This window comes from Strix aluco, chromosome 4 (assembly GCF_031877795.1).
Source record: "Strix aluco isolate bStrAlu1 chromosome 4, bStrAlu1.hap1, whole genome shotgun sequence".
NCBI lineage: Eukaryota > Metazoa > Chordata > Aves > Strigiformes > Strigidae > Strix > Strix aluco.
This window is the reverse complement of record NC_133934.1, coordinates 68136617-68157682: the sequence shown is the minus strand read 5'-3', so window position 1 is coordinate 68157682 and position 21066 is coordinate 68136617. Positions and strand designations below refer to the sequence as shown.

At 40.7% G+C, this 21066-nt stretch overlaps 1 protein-coding gene across 1 annotated transcript in view; it reads left to right on the top strand.

The window, feature by feature from the left end:
- Positions 1–17876: 17876 nt before the first annotated feature.
- ARSJ (arylsulfatase family member J) overlaps positions 17877–21066 on the top strand; it is a 45619-nt gene continuing 42429 nt past the window's right edge. The window contains exon 1 of the mRNA XM_074823511.1: positions 17877–18509. Coding sequence (XP_074679612.1) covers positions 18133–18509 — 377 coding nt within the window. The 5' untranslated portion in view covers positions 17877–18132. The remainder of the gene's footprint in view (positions 18510–21066) is intronic.

Below are 21066 nucleotides of genomic sequence, written 5' to 3'. Positions count from 1 at the left end.
CAATATGGGTGGGGTTTTTTCCCCAATTTTACCTTTTGGCTGACGTTCTTCTGTCCTGACATTAAAAACTTCCCAGGGTGCAGTTCAGCCTGTAAAGTGTTGTACATAGTGCTCACAGTGTTTAGTGAATGGTACATGCGTAGGAAATTTACTGTTGGAAAATAAATCATCCTGAATTGATTCCAGAAGCATTCAGCAAGTGTGTGTGTGTGTGTGTGTGTGTGTGTGTGTGTGTGTGTGTGTGTGTATGTGTTTGTGCTTGGGTTTTGCTTATGTGAATGTAGTTTTCATATCCATAAACTGGTGCTCAATTACCATAGAAACAGCAATATTCATACATATACTAAAATCAGTTCAGTACATGATATTACAGTGATTTGCATCAGTGTTCAGTTACATTTTCTTCCCAAAGAGTTTCTGAAACAAATAAATATGTCCCCAAGCAAATCTCTACTATCAGTGCAATAACAAAAAAGGAGACAGATTGCTTGAAGCACAATGTGTCATGCAGTAATTTCCAAAGGGCTAATCATATTAACAGAGAAAATACTGGTGCCAGTTTTGCTTTAACTAGTTAAGTTTTATTGAGTGCTACTGTCCCTAGCTGCTGCCCTTAACTTTGTATGATTACAAAACCATCTATAGTTTGAAACTGGCTTTATAGTTCACCCTTCTTACAGGCGAACAGCTGGCAAAAAAATCATTAAATAACAACATTTAAAATGCAAAATGTGGAAAAAAGATCATAAATATAAAACATATTTGGTTTTCTTAAATCTGTGGTAATGACCTCACTGGGTTCTCCAAAATGCAAAATAATCTGGATCTGTGAGGCTACCCTGAGTGTTATGAAAATCGGTGGAATAACCTCGATCTCAGTGAGATCCCACTGGGAAAGTCAGCTTTCTAGTTGATACTGTTCTAGAGCTGATGGTAAATTGGGTTGGAGGGTGTCCAAAAATTAGGCATTCTCACTGCTTTTCCTGTGCATTGGGACAGAACCATTCATAAGGTGTAACTGGCAGTGACCCAGATAAACAATGAATGAGAAAACATTTTGGAATCTCAGTTTTATGCTGTTGTCGGACAAAACCTTTAAAGGTCCCTTCCAATCCAAAACCTTTGTCAAAGCAAGCACTCTATGTCCCTATACACAGCCTTCTGTATCATAGCTTTTTTGGATTTGCATTTCTTAATTGTGTTAGGCAAATTACAGGGTTCCAGGAGCCTAACTGGTGACTAACAGCTCTTTACAACATATAGAAATGACTTGGAGAGAATTTGTGGCAGAAAATGATTGGGATCCCATCACTTCTAATTAAAAAAAATACCTATAATTGTTTTCTTGCTAAACCAGTCCGACTTGCCAAGTCAGCATAATCTATTTGAATTATGTTAACTGACTACATAGAAGAAAGAAGAAGAGACAGGCTCTCTAGTGCAAACAATTACAAGTGAGTTACACTAGGGTATCTTGGCAATTTTCAGATGTCTGTATACATCTAAACAGTTTTGGAGCAATCTAAATCAAATTAAGGTCACTTTGACTACAAGTGACCTCATGGGGAGTTTAATCCATTTTAACATTCCCAGCTGCAGCTCACTCCAATTGAATTTTTTTGTGTATCCCTAAGAAGACAGCTCTCCATGTGTATGGTATATTGGGATTCTGTGGTTCAACAGTCTGTGGCAACCAACAGGTGAAGGGAAAGTCCTGTAGTTTGGAAATCACAGGAGTTACGCAGGGAAAGCTTCAGCAACTATATGTTAAGTGATGTAAGAGTCTCCACTGACACTATGTTACTTGTTACTATGAGTTAGATCCAACCTTGCACATTTAAATCTTTTTACCCCCAAAATTTTACCCAAGGGACTCTTTCAGAGTATTATGCTGTACATTCAAAGCAGTAGGTTGGGATCAAGGCTCCAGATCGAAGTCTGATCAGCACAATACCTTCCACTGGAGAGTTAATACATCCACAGTATTAGTCATAAAATATGGAGAGTAACCAAGTTTCCTGTTTCATGCCACCAAGCATATCCAAGTTACTGTATCCGTGGAATTATGGCCTGCAACCATGGGATATTTGTTTGGTGTATTTGAAATGAGCCATTTAAGAACAGAACTGAGGAGTTGGTATTTATTGTTAATAATTGTGAGAGGTCTGCTCTAACCAAGAGATTAGTCTGGTTTGCTGTAAACCAAGAAATTGAAATGAATGTCTTCATCAGAACGCTTAAAGCTAGACAAGAGAGAAATAGGAGTTGGTGGCAAGCAAGGCCATTTTGGGAGAGACCTCCTAGGTTTTTGGCTCCAGGTTTCTGACATAACAGGCAATTGCATTTTCAAGTCACTTTTATACCGTTGCCAAGTCAATCTTTAATCAGTGACAGTCTGTATATTAAGCAAACACAGGTCTCTTTGCTTTTCAGTAGGCAACTTGTGTGGTTTGCCTATATACAGACCATGATTTTTACAGATGAGTTTGAGCATCCAAATAACAATTTTAAGAACTAATTTTAATGTATGCATTCTGCTAATAAAATCAAAATACATTCAGGGTCAAGTATGCATTCAATTAATCAATGTTTGTGATTTATCTTGTTTAGCTCAGTCACAGGTCACCTAGAAAATTTCTTCTACTTCTTCCTTGATTGTTCTAAACCTAATGTTTTGCTTCTATGTAAAATAGGTCCCTATTTTTATCATTAAGGCTGTCTATCATATTTGGATTTTGCTTCTGTTAAGTATTTCTTTTAACAAAACTCCACAGTGAGGAATGCAAACAGAATGTGAAATACAGGTAAATGTTAGGCTACTGGCTTTTACAGTTTTTTCACCGTAAGAAAATTCACTTATGGACTCAAACCTGAGTGTGAGAGAAGAAACAAATATGACTTGAGATTATTTGAGGTAGAAATAGGGTGTGTGTGGGGGTGTGTGTGTGTGTCTTCTTGCTTTTTTTCTTAAAAAATAAAAAATTTGAAAATACAATGCATTAAAAACTCAAAATTCAGAAGACATATAGGATCCTAAATGTATTAAACAAAAATATTTTTTAAAATGCCATGAAAATTAGATTTCTGACCCATGATCTGAAGGCATAGAGCTTTGACAATATTATAAATGTCCATGAATACATTTATAATTGTTTACCTTAGAGACAATATTAGAAGGAATTTTTCATAGTAATAGAAAGAGAGATTCTGTCTTAATACCTCTTTTCCCAAAACCAAAAGAGGGGTACAGCTTTAATGGACTTCTAAGTATACATTTCCATATGTCAGAAAAAAAGGCTTAGACATTCTGTCTTGATTCTTATATTTCATGCAGTTCTATTGCACCTTATACATTTTATGTTTTTAATTTATCACAGTTTTAGTAGTGGAAGTTTAGACCATACATGCTGTTACCGTCTCCAGAATTCTGAGGTTTTATGCTAGCAGGAGTTGTTGGTCATATAATGTGGATGAAAGACCCTGTGGAACAAAAAGCATCAAAAATCAACAGAAACAACTATTTTTTTTAATCCATATGTTATATACATATAAAAAAGTGTGTGCATATGTATACATACATATACATGCACACAAATGTTGACCTACCAGCAGCTGCAAGTTATTTAAGATTTGAGAACAGATTTTGCCAAATACATACAGTTAAAATCCATTCCCAGGGAAGAAACCCTTTTAGATCAAATAGCTCAAGACTTTTGTAGGTTGATACCAAAACTGCTGACACTCAGTTGAGGAAATGGACACTTTCTCAGGACTTTCTTCTTTTTCCTTTGTTGCATGTGGTCATAGTTTCTATTTCACAGCATTTGTAAGGCCTATCACTGAGGAAGGAGAAAACAAAAGCAATAAAATTCCCTCTAAGCCGTGGCCATTGTTTTAACAACTGCAGAATCATGATGCTACAGTGGCTTCTGTCATTCCAAGGGCTTCATCCATAGCTCACCAAAGAGAGGACCATTTCCACAGACTTCAATGGATTTCACTTCAGGCATTTTCTGGACTAGGTTAATCAACCATTCTGTAGTCAAAATATGTTTCTCATATCCATAGGCGCTGTGCAATAGCATGTCTTTAATTGCACACTGCAAAGTAAATGATTTTTTCTGAGATTGCACTTGGGAAGCTACCTGAAGTTGTCAGCATGCCTACATCTGCTCACACAAGGATATTTGCACAAAATTTCAACTAATCTGCAGCCTATGGCACAAGCTCAGATATTTATTGTGAACTTGAAGGAAACTGCAAAGAAATAGGAGGTGCCTGTTCTATCTTGTGAGCACTTGTAAAAGAAAAGGAAATGGCTGGTCTATAGAAACACATACAGACTTTTAACAATGTATGCTTTGAATGTTCTGCCAATTACTTTTTCTGCACAGGGATAGGTATTTGCTTCCCTGCGTAACATGCAACACCGCAAAACTCATTAGGTCGCATAAAAGTATTACTGTTCAGTGTATTAAAAGATTTGTCCCTGGTGGAGCTAAGCTTAATGATACTGTCAGTAGTACAGAGCTGGCAATGAAGTATCTGCATGGGTAATTCATCCCAAATGGGAAAGCAAGGAGACATGAGGTTTTCATTTCAATTACTCCCTATCTGTGGTAGAGGAAGTGCTAACCCACCTGGGAGAGAAACCTGATTTTATTGCAGGACTGCGTCTGTCTAAAGTCCTCTCACAGGAGCTGGCCAGTGTATAAATGAGTCTTGTACCACGCTTCTTGCTTGGAAAGCGGATGAAGGAATGAGCAATTAATGAGAATAGATAAGGACTGATCTGGGCTGAGATCAGAGGGCAAGATAACAGACCATGTTGATGAATCTCCAGTTTGTTTTTATAGTAAAGGAAAGCTTTCTTTCATTGGTCTTCCTGAAATAGGATTTAAGTTTCTTCCTTCCCCACAGTGTTTGGTTACTTGTGGAGATGTTTCAAAAGGCTTGCATGTAATTGAAAAGACAGCCTGATGCGAGTCATTAAACATGCTTGACAGGAATTTGGAGAGGGGGGTGGCTCTGTTTGGAAGAGCAAATCAGTGGGGCTTCATCCATAAGCCTGGGATGATGCTGGGGTTGTAGTTAATTAATCCAAGCAACGATATGTGTGATATTACCAAAGCAGAACACTATAAAGGGTTCTCAAAAATTCTTAATTTATTATGCTTTCAATTTGGGAAAGTAGGGGATGGTATGTTTTCATAAATTCTGGCAATCATCCAGTCCCAGCTGAAATCCTGTTTAATGTATGAAGCTATTGCTAATTTTCAGAATGCTCATGAATTCCCAGACCAAGCAATAAAACCCCCTACCTGCAAAATTTAAGCTCATTGTTATTACTTACACTGTAATAGTGCCTTGAGGCTCTAATTTGCATGACATGCTCTTATACAGCATTTCAGTTGGAACTTATTGCCCTCTGTAGAATCCAAGAGGTCACATTTTATGCTTTTTAATAACTAATTGAACTTAATCAGCAATTTCTGATTGTCCTAGTGTTCAGAACACGCTGCTGCTTACAGATTTTACATTTCTGCGTGATACAGTGTTACACTGAATTTCATTCTGGCCAACTTTTGCCATATAATTTGATGAGTGCATTCTTTTTCTTCGTTACCTTTTGGTTCCTAAGCAACATATATTTCCTGCCACATTAGTTATCCCTTTACCTGATGCTCTGTGACACAAAATGCACAGTAGTTCTGCTGGATACCGTAAGCGATTTTAGTGTTGCAAGGGGTTTTTTTTAAGGTTTCTAGACTTGGATCCAAATCATTGTAAAAATGGTTAAATGTCACTTATGTGTGTGGCTGCTGTATTAATTTTGGAGAATTGGCTAATTTCATCCTAGATCCTAGGAAAAAAAAAAAGTGCCTGCATCAAAAAAGGCCCATGCAACCATTATTCATAATAAACAATAGACTTAGCAACACAAGGCAAGATAAGAGCTTAATGGAACAGTAACTCCTGTCCACCAAGGAGTCCCTTTCCAGTGGGCTATAAACTGGGGACTCACAAGGCTATATCTGCACAGCAACTTTAATGAAGCTTAAATGTAGCATATGTATCTCCACTGATATCATGTATCTGTGCCCTACATGGTCAGTGTATAGTTACAGGAAAGATAGATAGCAGTGTTTCAGCTTCATGGAAGGACTGGCCAAAAAAGCCAAACAAACACTCTATGTACACCAGTTCGAGTGCTACAAGTGGTAACCAGGTCAGGCAAGTGTGCCAGGAAGAAGTTACAAAGACTGGATCTTGAAGGCATTCCCACTGGCTCAGGTCTGAAGAACATTGCTTCAGCAGTTTTACAGAAGAGGCTTCTGGTGGCCTTGCTACTATCCCAGCTACAGTGTTTCTGTGGATAGATGGAGGGGTCATTTCTACTAAAGAGCTTTCTAAGGAACAATAGAGCCTAATTCATAAAAGTGGGAATAATAAACTGAGGAAATTCACACCGCAAAACAAAGTAAATTTTCATATTCATAATAAATAATATTTCTTTTGAAATTTACTGTGTTCACACATGCTTAGATAATTTACCAAACTTCCATGAAGTGCTATTCTAGTTAAATAGCAAAAAGAGATTTATAGCACACTTCTTAAAAACCTTGTGGGTTTTTTTTTTTTTTCTCTTCTATCATGTGCTGTCTCTTAATGTGTGTTTTGGTTATGTGTGTAAGCAGAAAGTTTATGAATGTGTGAGAAATACAAGTAGTTGCCTCATGGACTGGACAGTATCAAACTCATCCTAGAAATAAAATACAGAAGTTTATGAGTTATACTGATTAACAACTGGAATAGTGCATCAAGCCTATGATGGATACTCTATAACTTTTAAATTAAGTCTGGATTCGTTTCTAAAACATTTGCTCAGATGTTTATAAGAGCATAAATTTAGGGAAGTTCTGTAGTCTCTATTACACGAGCTGCTACGTAGATGATCATGGTGGGCTCTTCCAGCTTTAAAAACTATAAATAAATCTAATTCTTACTGTCTTCACTAAGTGCAGCTGTGACTGCTTTGAAAACCACACTATTAAACTCATTCACAGGAAACAGCAAATGAAAGTTCTTATAGTATGTACTTGTACAAAGCAAAATAGTGTTACTAGAGTGTACTAGTTGTCTTGTGCTATCAAATAAACAGTAATTAATAATATATGTACATATTAGCAATATAACAAGGGGATATGTGTCCTGAAAATAAATGGGTTTTGTTTTTTTATTAATACACTTTTTAACAATTTCATTAGAATATGGAACAATTTCTGGATGAGGAGAGACTAAATAGACTTGAACTTTTCAGTAGTCTTCAAGACTGGAAAAGTATCATGATTATTCGTAAAGTCCTGAATCTTGTGGGGAAGATGTATACTGAACTGTCAACCATTCTGTCATGCAGTACAGAAAAAGGGATGTAGAAAAATCCAACAGGTGGTGGTTTTAAAATAAACAGTAGGTGGTATTTCACCATCACAGTGCATTAGCCAAATTGTGACACTCACACCAAAGGTGGCTATAAGATCAAAAATATGGACAGGTTTAATATAAAATGATATAATTTCCATTTTCATTATTGATTGTGACACAACTTCTAACTCAGGAAATCCCTAAACGCTGGTTGCTGGAAGGAACCCACTCCTTAGACAAGAGGCATTTGTTACCAGCTCTAGGTAGATAAGGAATAGGCCAGATAAAGCTTTATTGCTTTTTCCAGTGCATACAGAAGGAATGCAGTTAGCGTTTTTCTGATCTGACTAGTTAGTTCTGCTTTTGAGTCCTATTGTTTGGTTTGTGAATAGCTCCAATTACTGAAATACATAGATGACATTTATGATCTATTACCTAACACTTTCCTACAGTAATGACATTCTAGCAGTTAATAATTCTGAACTAGAAACCAGCTGAACTACGTGGCCTAGTCAAAGTTGGAGTGAGGAGTTGGGGTGGGTATGGGATTTTTTTTGGGGGGGGGAAAGACTGAGTGTTTGGGAGCTTTTGTTCTTGGGTTTTTCTTTTTTTTTTTTTATTTTTTTTAACTGAAAAGGGAAAAAAAGGAAGAAAGGTTATTAGCAACCAAAGAGCATTTTCCTATAAAACGTACGATCTATTTGTGTCTTTTTTATTGACTTTCCTTCCTCCTTTTATAGTTAGTGATGTCAACAGTTTGATGTTGAAATAAGCAAACAAAATCTCAGAAAAACAACAGCAACTGTCCTGTTCAATACATCTATCTTAATTTCATTCAGCAGCTTAATGTATCCCCCCTCAGCCCCACTGAGAAGCAGCTCTTTGGCAGGAGTGTGGTGAGGTGATTGTTCCACCTACCCTTGAAGAAAAGAGATGAGATAAGAAGTGGCAAGCAATTTAAGCCTTTCACGCAACTCCATTGCACCATTTTCTCTCACCATAGAGAAAAATCAGAAAAATCTCAGTGAGAAATTTACTGTTGTTTTTAACTTTCTACTTTTGTACACTTAATTGATGGTCAAAATGCAGAATAGATGTTTTTGTTACGTAAATCAATGTGGTCCATGATCAACCTTGTGTATTCAAAAGATAGTACTCTGAAGGACTGCAAGATTTTAAATACTTTGAATAATACTGTCCTGCTGATCCATGTAAATCCTAACCTGAGACACTGCTGCCAAGGGAAAAAAGGGGGTTTTTTTCCCTCCATTTGCACCAACTCTATTACAAGAATTGAGAAGTGGATGAAAGGAAGCACTTGGTCCAGTATTCTCCATGTGAGTAATACATTTTGGGAGCAAGAGCCCAGTAACTGTTCTGTCAGGCTTTTTTAGCATACTCTCAGAGAATTTTTTGCTTAATCTTCCTTGTAAATAAAATAAAAATTCATCTGTACCATTCTTCAGAAGACACTTGCCCATATATGCTCACTGTATCATCAGTATGGAAGCAGGTGTCTTATGTCAAATTGACTCAGAACTTTTTAGAGATTTGCATAGGAAGCAAAGAACCAGTCTACTGTTCTGCAGAGCGATTTGCCAGACCAAAAAAAAACCCCATAAGCAAGAGAAACTGTATGATCAGTATTATGAAATAGGAAGGCAGGTGATTTCAGACTTGTGTGAAGAATGATGGTTGTGAGAGTGCAAGTCTAAAGAAAAGAGTTATTATTGCTTTAAGCTTTTGAAAGTGGTGTACTTTAAATTCCAAATACTCGTTGGCAGTATATTCTCTTAGCACAAAGTGATGTAAACATAGGCAACTGCAACTTATGCTTTGGTCTGCTGTTTAGTATTTTTTGTCAATGTATTTTCCAGTATTAGCCTAGAATCAAGGAGGTCAATGCAAATCAACCCAATTGCTGTGTTTTAAACAGTCTATATAGTACAAAATGAGGTCCAGCACAACTCTGATAGTTCCAACTGGATCTTTAAAATGTCATTTTCCACATTGTTTTTTCACAGGCAGAGAAACCAATAGCAAAAAAAAAAAAGAAAAATTAAACTGATGAAATACAGAATTTCAAGTAGACCTATATCTAATAGCAATCTTTTGAGTTTCTTGTGCTGTTATACAGACCTTCAGGATCTCCTAAGACATCTGCATACCTGTTGTCAGACCTTGTCAGGCAACTAGATATGGTTTTGCCATATACTAGAGCTCAGCCATCTCTGTTAGTGACTACTGTCTTTTTACATACCTGTGACCACTTAGTGCATGTTACCTTTCTTATGGCATTTTTCTTGGTATGAAACTGTGTTCTGCAACCACTGTCAAGTAAGCAGTGAGTATTTCCTGACATATTTGTTTGTGAATCTTGAACCTCCCCAATCATACATAGCTTTTTTGTTTGATTGTATGATTTTTAAGCATCCACACTTCCTCAATGACACTGAAATAATTTTCTAACAGCATATGTTTCAGTTCAGGCACAATTTTTAAAATTCTTTACCAAATAAGATGTCAACACTGGACAATTCGTCCTGCACTGGGGCTTTTGTGTGATACAGTACTATTATATTCAATCAAATCTTTATTAGAAATGCTCTTTGGGAGCAGTAGGGCATAAAAAGGTTAATGATGTAGGGATAGAGAGAGTTGTAAAGGCATAAGAGAAATAAAACTTAAACATGTTCGTCTTTAGCTCCAAGTCTACTTGTCCAATAGGTGATCTGTAACAGATGTCCAAGAATTTTATATTTATAAATTTGTAATCTTTACTTGAATATTAGAATTCAACTGAGCAATCCTGTCATACTTATCATTTATGAAACTTTAAAATACTCTTTCCACTGCCATGTCCTGTTCTAGTTGCCCTAAAACATTGCAGCCACTGTTTTGTCACATTCTGGCCATCATTTGCCTTCCCAGGTTGCAGCAACACAACCCAAATTGCATCTCTTCTCTTCAGCAAACGTACCAGGAACCATTATCCATTCCATTTGTGTATGCCCCTCCTGGAACTTTTTTGACTGGTTGGTCATTTTGAAGTAAATGTTAAAGAGGGAAAGAATGTCGTCATGTTGATGGAATATCAGCAGCCAGGTAGAGGAAGGAAGGAAGGTGGGTAGAGCAGTTTCTGTGGCAGCAGTGTGTGGGACAAGCAATACTCGTATGCTGGGGTGTCAGTCACCATGCACATAATTCCAGGCTCACCACCATAAATTCTCTCTCTGAAGAAAATGGAAATTTCCAGAGGCTCTGAAGCCAGTATCTTCTTTAACAGGAGTTCCAACAGTTGCATAGTCTGAAAATTTTGTAGATTCCTAAGAGGACAGCAACTGCTAAAACATTTTGGGGTAGGGCAAAACTATAAATATCAAAATAGATGTGGGTTGTACCAGAATATTTGTCGCCATTTTTAAATGCATCTGAAAGGATGAAACCATTATTGGCTTGATTTCCAAAAGAACTAAGGAGGATGACTGACAGAAGTGTAACATTAGACTATGGAAATGAAGAATGAAGACTGTGATAGACATATCTGTGAAAAATCTTCTCCATTGCCCTCCAGGTGAGTACAGGACAGTAACTATAGGAAGCGCTTATAAATGTATGCAAACATGCTTGTATGTGCTTGTTATAATTATGTTGTAACCTCCCTTTTGGTCAGGCACAATTGGTTGAACTATAGGACCTTCTGAAAATTTAGATTGGTTTTAAATGCCAATCATTATAAGATATAATTAAAATTTATTCCCAAAGTAATCTCTGGCATTACAAAATGTAAAGTTCTATATGCACGACCTGAAGGTTGTATTTGGTATAGCAGTGAGTCATCCAAATGCCATTTCTAGTATTTAACAACTATTTAAAACATCCTGAGCCTTACAAGCGCTTCATTAGCATTCTTCCTTCTGAAGACCATGCACCATTCCAAGTTCAAAGCATCCCTCCCCCTTAAAGCTGGCATTAGAAAGGGACAGCTTTGTTGCAGCTGTGCACCCGTAACCTTGAAATCAAATACTTCACATGGCCAAAAGCAATACTTTGAATTATATTTTGCTGCTGTTGTATCCTTTTGACCAGTCTGTATTTTCAGTCTTACTGTTGTCTGGAAAAAAAAGGTACTATTTTGTGAATGACAGGCAGTTGGTAAAACACTTGCAGTGGGCTGTGGTATTATCCCTCATAAACTAGAAAAGTTTTTTTCTTTACAAAGAGAAAGATTTCTCTTCCACTGTAAAACTTTAGTTATTCTGAAAAGATCCATCCTGTTTAAATTTTCTAGATTTATGTTGCATTGTAAGGTCATGCCTTGCTCCTCCAGTTCTCTTGCTCTGGCCTTTTGAACTGCACTAATATTAAGACAAGTTTTAAACAAGACAGGTGACATGTAAAAACCTGTGCTCTAAGAACAAATGAGACTGTTCCTTCTGCAGTATTTGTGGCAAGGAAAACATGTTGGAGGTTATAGCTACTCTCTGACAAACAGATTTTAACAATAGCGTGCCAGAGCTTGAAAGCAGTAACATGCTGATGGCTGTGGCAGCCTCTAAATGCGCACTGTAACCTATTCAGATTATTTGGCTCTTCACAAACTCAGTAAAGCCAGAAGAATGTCCACGCCCCTTATTCACTAACATCCAGACTGTAGCATTAAAAAAAAAAAAAAAAAAAAGAGATATTTCGTGTCTACGTTTATATCTGAGGTTAAGGGCAGCTTTAACTGAGAACTAGCATTGTTGCAGCAGAAACCCACCAGCAGTGTTTGTGTTAGTGGTAAGCCAGAGTCTTTGTCCAAGGATGCTTCCTGTGGATTTTCGTGTGTTGATGACAGTATCAGAGATGTGGGTTCATAGCCAAGCACAGGCACGGCTGTGACAGATCACCAAACGGAGTCTATAAAGCTTACTCACTTTTCAGTCCTGAGAGGTGCCTGGGATGGCATTCAGAAACACGTGTAAGGGAGCTGCTCCATTGCCCATGCAAAATAAATTATTTTGTCCTCATCCTTGGGGCAGTAAAATTCTATTTTACCACTACAGCTGAGAAGCCCTAGCTGTGAATAGGTGGTATAAATGCATAAATGCAACAAATGCAGCTCCTTTGCTTGGTAAGTAAATCTAACTGTCATGTAGTGGCATAGCCATTTCATGTTGAGAGGGGTTATATCATCTCTAATGTCACTGAGAACTGTGTGACCCTTTGTTCAGTAAGGACTTTCCGCAGCATCTGCTACTAAAATGTCCCCTTTTCCTAAAGAAGCACACTAGGCAGCATATCATCTAGTTGCTGTTTCCAGAAGCAGTTGTTTCAATAGGACTATACAAATTTAAAGACTTGGTTCTGTTTCACTTGGGATCATGAACCTTACGTAACTGGGAAATGGGAGGGTCCTCCAGGAAGGCAACCACTAGCTCTAAAGTTGTGTTGTTTCAGTCATTACAGGGACTGACATGAGAGGTGTATCTAAGGTCAAGCCCTAAATTTGCAGAGTGACTTTATCGGCATCAGTTGAGTGACAGCACAGGCGCCTGGGATGAGAATCTGGACCTTTGCCTATGAAATACAGCAGGGAATTGAGGAAAATCTGTGTTAAATATAGAATAAGTTAACAGCAAAGTTCTGGTTATGTCATCATAAACCAGAGAGTAATCCACAAGTGGAATCTGATAATTCACAAGTAGCACATCTGTAAATTAATTACCAGGGTCCACCAGTGAAGGCAAAGGGAATGATGTAAGCTCCATGACTCACCAGGATTTTATTCATGTTTCTAATACGCAGTTTCCAGTGATGAGTGCCTGGCAAAAGCACAGCATCCACCTGGGAAGCAGAATGCAGTGAAGTCCTGCTTTTTCCCTTCCCCACTAGGAAGGTACGCTGAGGACAGGGGTGAGCAAAAATTAACCGGGGTAAAAGGAAATGCCTAGTTACATTTCCTGCTCTTGGAAATATGAGGAATATTTGACTGTGTGTGTAGGCCAAAGCCTGCTTTGCTCTTACTGTAGCTGTAGCTGTTAAGCTAAAAACAACAGTTCAAAAACCCATTCTTTAAGCAAAGTTTTCTGGCCTCGGGTATAACCAGGAGGAGCACTGGAATGCACACCCTCAGTTACAACCTTTCTTGTTACTGACAGCTTTGACTGGAGGGTAAGAAGAAACATGTGGTCTCCAACTAGTAAGAATTGCCTTTCTAAGACTGAATTAAGTGTTAGAAGAACAGTTACAATGTTATCATAGGAGTGTTAGCACTTAAATCTCTTTTTTCCTACAAGCTGTCTTCCCAAGCCCTCATTTACCATTATTACTCCTGCTTCTCTTGAACTCAGAGCGAGATTCCCTCTTGGGATGAGTACTGGCACAAGGAATGAGAGATTACATCTTCCAGCCTTGACATGCTGCTCACACTGGAGCTGTGTGCCAGTCTCCTCCCGCACCGCAGGAGTGTCTCATTTCTGAAGCAGCTGGCAGAAAGGGCTAGTTAGGGCAGAGAAAGAAAATATAACGTGTTATCATCCTTTTTGGATAACATTTTTTATCTGCATCCTCCAAGGCATTGTCCCCTTTTAAAACAACCTTTTTTCCCAAAAAAAACCCTTTAGATTCCATGTTCCCTGAACCTGACCCAGTCCAGCAGCAAGCAGTGTGCTAGCATGGAGGGAATAGGAGCTGGAGCTGTGACTCAAGAGACATCCCTCTGAGTCACAGCTGCTGGGGCCATTCCTCAGAACCCAGGCTTGGGTCAGAAAATCCTTCAACCAGACTAATTCTATGCTGTCCGTGCTAGTACTGACTCTTTGCTCTCTGTCGTGATTGGCTTTGAAGGAACAGTCTACTTTAATTTTTCAGCTGCACTTGACTTTATAAAGCTGCTATCTTCTTGGGCTTGTATTTGTGTGTCAAATATGTATGTCTCAGAAACTGAAAGGTTAGATGTCAGCCTGATCTGAAACAACTAGAGAAGGGCATGTTTAAGAGCTGCTACCTTGACTGAAGATAACTGCAGATGAGCCTTCATCTGAAGTCATCCTCCCTGCACATGTTTTATTGAGTTAATTTTATGGTCTCAATACACACAGAGACTGCATAACTAGTACTAAATATATATCATTTCTTAATGGTATAATAAATTCAACTTTAACTACTGTATATTTGAATTAATGTATTCACTGCACTCAAGTTTAAATACCTATGAACGTTCTGTATTTTTTTTCCCTAAGGGAAAAAGACTTCCTCCAGCTTTCACAACTCTTCTGTTCCTTTCACTGAGCATCCTGAATGGGCTGTATAAACCATGCTTGCAACTCCTGAGTGTCTACAAATATTTTCTTAAGTGGAATATTAATAGCACATTATCTTCCAAGGCCTCTTTACTTGAAGGTCAGCAGAGTATTTTGCTGACATAAGCCTACTTTTGCTTTTTCAAAAGTGGAAAAAAAAAAAGGGAAGTTTTGTCAGGCCCATAAAGAAAGAAGGCCAAGTTTATAGATGTCTGACAGAGATTGCCCTCAAATGTTTTCATTTGCAGTTGGGTGGTGACTAACAGGGTTTGGTATGGCTAACAGGGCACTGCCATAAGGCAGCACTGGAAAATAGAAGGCTGCGTTCTCCTTCTGTCTGCTAATAGCTCTGCTCTTTAGGGAGGTAGACTCTGTTGCATCTGCCTAATGAGATATATATATATATATATATATATTTTGCAACTATTCAAACAATCTTAATTCCAAACTCTCTTTTAGTTGATTCTGTAGTTCTGCTCACTGATGTTGGTCATCTACTTGGGAATGATCCCCTTTGGCCAGGGATATTTGAAAATATTTATCTGAATATGTTGGATGTGTTGGAAATATTCTGATTATATAAGCAAAACTATATATGGTTAGTTACAGATAACTACATGTGGATATCATGGTGCACGGATTATATAGTAAGTGTACTGTAATAGCTGTTGTTTGATATTCTTAAACAAAAGAATTAATGCAAAATATATTTAACTACTAGAAAATATGTATACATTTGATCAGATACTTAGTGTGATGCTCTAATGTTTGCCTGGGTCGATGGTGCTATTATAGTTTATATTAAAAGGACATCATATTTTGTTTGACATTTTGCAGTAGATGGATTAAGGGCAAAATAGCATTACTAATCCAATTTGCATTTTACCATTTAGAGTTTTAGGTTTCTATATACATTGTTTTGGTCTTGTAAATGTGGGGGGAAAGCAGGAGTAAAAATCTGAACGGAGAATTCTTTTAGGGGGAATGTCATGTCAGTATATGAAAATTTAAGGGTTTCTTCAGTTTAAGGTTTTGGAAGGTTGGGGATTTTGGAAAACAGCTTGAGTTCACATGCTGTAAAGTTCCTCTGATTTCAGAAGAAGATGTTCTACATCAGGAGTTAAACTTTGTAGGTTTTACAACGCAGATGTAATTTTATCAATATCGCTTTCCAGTGTGGACAAGCCCTTAGGTAGCACACTGAAATCATTAAATCCACTTTTACTTCCATGTTCTCCCTGCTGCAGCATTGTAAACTGCAGCAGAAGCTTAGTTATTTCTGAATAGCTCCTTTTCAGTGGAAATTTTAGCACAGAGACATTTCTGTTCACATTAGGTTGCACAAAATCAGTTAGATTCAACCCAATTAAAGTTCCTCAAGAGAACATAATTTTTTTGTCTCCAGAACAAGGACACCAAGTGCTGTAACAAACTGAATTAACATTTGTGCAGACATCTAGGGAGGCAAAATCCAGACACTTGCATGAGGCAATGTTACTGAAGGTAATTAAAGTGTGTAAGCCAACATTCGACATCTAATATGCACACAATGGATATCAGTTAAGAAGCCACTTGTCGTGTCTGCTCTATCCATTTAGTGTATGGAAACTTCTTCAAAGTGTCCACTGGAAGGTGTACTAGGGAGAAAAATATTAACTCAGGAACCACTAAATGGACTGTCGTGCCGCCCCTTCTGTTCTGACACAGTAATGCTGATGTTAGGAACTTTTCAGTAGAGAGGCTACTCCAGCTGATTTGGTTTTTCATGCAGTGCACAAGTGAATACCAGGCTGTGCCAGTGGAAAGTTGTGCTCCATGAGACAGGAGCCTCCTTTGCTCCCTTGCCATCCAAAAATACTCATGTGTTCTGTAGAAAGCTGGTCGAGGGGGTATTACTCGTGGGGAGTAGTGGGGAGCAGAGCAAACTTTTAAGAGTATACTCAACTTTTAGTACTGGGATCCATCAGCTCTTAAGAGGGATAGCCAGCCTGGGTGTTAGCGGGGACCAGCCAGAGGTTCCGAGGGCTGCTGGTGCAGAGGTGCAGGAGCTACAGGATTTCGTCCCAGTGGCTGTTTAAGAGTTAACGCTTTATAAAATCTGAGTAAAAGTTGTTCCTGTCATGATGACTCATGTTAGACAGGTCAGACCTGCACATTTATTTCAGTTTAGCCTAATCATGCATGAATGTAAGTTTCTGCTTGCTTCAGTGTCTTTCAGGACTGGGGTGAAGTTGTATTTTGCAACTGCAGCACATTCATACTTCAACCCAAATTTTAAAAAATGATAGTACTTTGAAAAGGCACATTCCTCGCCTTTGCCGCAGCCTTACCAGAATTGGAGAGTTTGGGATTTGGGGACTGGTTTGTGGCTGAAAACAAATCTGGTACATTCATACCTTCCAGATGTTTGTGGCGATTTCAGAAACACTTTCATATTTGGGGAGGGGGGGGGGCGCAAAACGCCCCCCTAGCTTTGGGAAGGAGACGTGGGACTCGCCGGGGGAAAGGGCTGCCCTTTGCAGCGAGGGGAGATGCCAGGGAGATCTCGCCTCCAAAATGCGGCGGGGAGCAGTGGGGAGGATGCGGGTGCAACTGCCCGGGCGGGGGGCGAGCGGCTGGCGGGGCTGGGGGCGGGCGAGGAGTAGGAGGAGGAGGAGGAGGTGCGGAGAGAGGGGAGAAAAGAGGAGAGGCCGGCCGGGGAGGGAGAGAGGGAAGGAGGGAGGAAAGAAGTTGCCGAGGGGGCTGGCAGGATGATGGCTTTGCCGAGGGGGCGGGCAGGGGGAAGCAGGGCTCCGGCGGCCTCCCGGGGCCGGGGTCCCCCTGCCCGCCAGCGGGGCCGCCCGGGAGGCGGCGGGGAGGGGAGAGGAGGGGCGGGGAGGGGAGGGAGCGGCCCGGCAGTGCCGGAGGGGGCGGGCGGAGGGCGCCGCGCGGGCCGGTGTGCGCGGAGGGGCGCGGAGGGGCGCGGAGGGGAGGTGGCCCGGCCCGGCCCGGCCCGCCCCGTCCCGCCGGCGCTGCGCCGGGGCGCCCTGACTCGCCCCGCCATGGGCACCGGCCCCGGGACGGGCAGGCAGCGGCGCCCCGGCGCGGGGCCGGAGGCGGGCCGAGGATGCTGTGAGCCCCGGCGGGGCCCTGCCCACCCGGCCGGCACCGGCACCGGCCCCGGCACCGGCCCCGGCTCCAGCCCCAGCGCCGGGCAGGGCGGCCTCCGCCGCCTCTCCCGCAGCCGCGGCTGAAGTTGTTGAAGTTGGCGGTGGCTGCGATGAGCGGGGCTCCTCTCCGCTCCCCCGCCCGGCGGGAGCCCTGACGGTCCCTGCCCCCGCCTCAGAGGCGGTTTCGGTTTGTTGAGGGTTTTTTTGTTGCTGTTGTTTTCTTTTTATTACTATTTTTCTCTTCTGTCTCGCTCTTGCTCCAGCCGTGGTGAATGGCCCGCGGTGGGTGTAGCTGGCCTCACCGCCTCTGCAAGGGGAAAATGGTGGCGGTGGGGGTGCTGGCCGGGCTCTCGGTGCTCAGCCTCCTCACTTACGGCTACCTGGCCTGGGACAGCCTCGGACTCGGGCCCGGAGACGCGGAGGCAACGAGGACCGGGCTGGGAGAGGAGCTGGGGGCCGGCGCCCCCAGCTCGCAGCCTCACATCATCTTCATCCTGGCTGACGATCAGGGATTCAGAGACGTAGGGTACCACGGATCGGAGATCAGGACGCCCACTCTGGACAAGCTAGCTGCTGAAGGGGTTAAACTGGAGAACTATTATGTTCAGCCTATGTGCACACCATCCAGAAGCCAATTTATCACTGGAAAGTAAGTTTACTACTACTTCATCATTCACCTCACCAGCTTAAACACAGTCCCTGTTGAAAAGAGCACGGGTCGAACCAGACTAGGTACACCTCTCTTTTATCCTGTAGGCGGAGAGGTGCCTTTCTGATCCACTTAAAAACCTTGAACAAAATAGACTTTCTAATCTGTTTGAAATAGCGAAATAAAAACTCGCGTTCTGTGAGCCAGTAAGAATTCAGCACTGTGAGCTACCCCTGCTGAGTGCTATAGAACATTTACATTTACTGCATTACTAACATACGTGCTAGTTGTCAAGTAATGTTGCTATTCCTGGGAAGCAATCAACTTAGATTTTCTGTGCGATTTCAGAGTGACTTACAGGAGGAGTCCGTGTTAGGGAACTGAAAGTGCTACGTTTTCCCCAGTACATTCATTGCAGGCGGCACAAGGTTCACTGAGCCTTGACTTAATGCAAGTTCTCTCTGAGGGTTCTATTGAATTTATGAGATGATTCCCCAGCATGTCACATGTGGATGAGCACAGGGAATCCAGACTGTCTTTCAGGATCCTCTGAGCTGCAGCATCGCTCTTGTCATGATGTGGCCGCTGCTTTGCAAACAATTAGAAACTTTTCTCTTAAGCCACTGGAATAGGTGCCTCACCAAAATGGTAAAAGCAGTGGGTTGGTATTGTGTGTTTTCCCGTCTCTGGTAAATTGTCTTTTATTGTGGTCTAGTAAGTAAATAAACAAGTACCCACCTAAGGGCCTTCTTAGATGTGAAGGTTAATAAGGATTAAGGGGGGGGGGGGGGCGTGCATTTGAACTGTAGGAATGATGCCTAAATAACTCCAAGTGTGGACACATTTACTCTGGAACAAAACTGCCTTGTTTCTGTTTAACTTAACTCACATTGACAGGAACAGGGAACTCTTAAAAGAGCAAAACAGAATGAGAGGAAAAAAGTTAGTTTATTTTCTCCTTTCCTTAAGTATAAACAGGAACAAGGCAATGTTAATATTGCTGGTAAAAGAAACATATGTTTAAATAAAACAAACAACTGGCCTGGTGTCTTGCATCTCCATATGGTAGAGCTGGAGATAATTCCTGGTCTCAGTCTAGTTAGTTCCCAGACTTGCTGGACCAGGACGATTTGCATGGAGAGCTGACATGTTATCTAGAGCAAGACTTCCCCACACAAGTTTTTGAGTTGTTGGTTTTTGTTTTTTTTTTTCTTCATGTGGACTGTGTCTTAGAAGTTATTTTGAGACACTTACTCATTCACAAGAACGTAGTTGCCCTGCAGCAACTAAAGTAGCAGCTTACAAGGGAAATGTGTATCAGGATAATGTTTAATGTGTCTTGGTTGTCTTTAAAGCCATGCAGCAGTTGGAAGCAAGGACCTGCGCCAGCAGCGTGTAGCCAGCCAGCTTTCTGAGGACGGTGGTTTGGGAACCAGTGCTTTACAAAGGGAATGTCATGCTGAACAGTAATGACTCACACAGCGGCTGGAGCAATGGGACAACAGGGTTCCAGGGGAACCAGGGTGCTGCTTTAGCTCTTAGAGACTGCAGAGGTTGTCTAAACACAAAAAAAGAATAAAAGTAAAGTAAGGAATAGCAGTAACTTAGTTTAACTATTTTAATCCTTTGTTAAATATGAAGCAGCTCGTGTGTAAATATATACTAATAGTAAAAAGTGGGCATGTTCTGTGGAACCCTGCTCTTTTCATCGGCTCGTCAGGCGGAAATGGTTCTGCAAATCTGCCTACTTCGGTTTTGGAACCTTTTATAGGAAAAAAGAAATTTGCTTATACTTCATTTTTATTTTCTTAGTCTGCTGGTTTAAAACCCTTAGAACAATTTTTTTCATGTTGTTCTACTTTGGGAAACAGGAACAGCAGAGAGAAAGAACTGCCTCATGACTGAGAAATAAGGGAGGGAATGGTGAGGGGTTAATAGGCTTGGGCAGAGTATTAACAAGGCACATTCAGAGGATAGTATTATCCATTCTGGCTGAAGATAAATGCTAGTGATAACTACTTTTAATGCTTTTTTAGTAGAAGCACCTTAATTAAAATGCCAGGACTCAGAAACTTCTAATCCAGGAGAAGTACTGTTATTTCTTGAATTCCAAAATGTGCTAGTTCAAGGCTAAAAGCCTACTTGTCCACTGCAGGATCACCTGGATGCTCCATGCCTCCCAGTACACATACCATGCTTGACACATTCCAAACATTACCTGACTGATCTATGAAAAACAGAGAGTCTTGTGTAAACTAGACTCATTAGGGAGCACTGACTCACCTTGCCAAGTAGAAGTTAGACTTCAGGCAAAGAGACTTCGAATGCTCCAAATTCTTCGTAGGTCTCCAGACAGTCCCTCTAAGGCTTGTGCTAGTAAAGAGACCCTTCTTTTGGTAGCTGTCCTATGCTAGTGAATGAGCATGGGGAAGGAGGTTGGAAGTGACATGCTGGAAGAGGTAGAAGTAGCTCTCGTTTTGCCTTTGTGCCATGCCACACCATAACAGCTGGTGAGCCCATCTTTCTGACCACTTCTACTTCCATCTGTTCGCTTTCT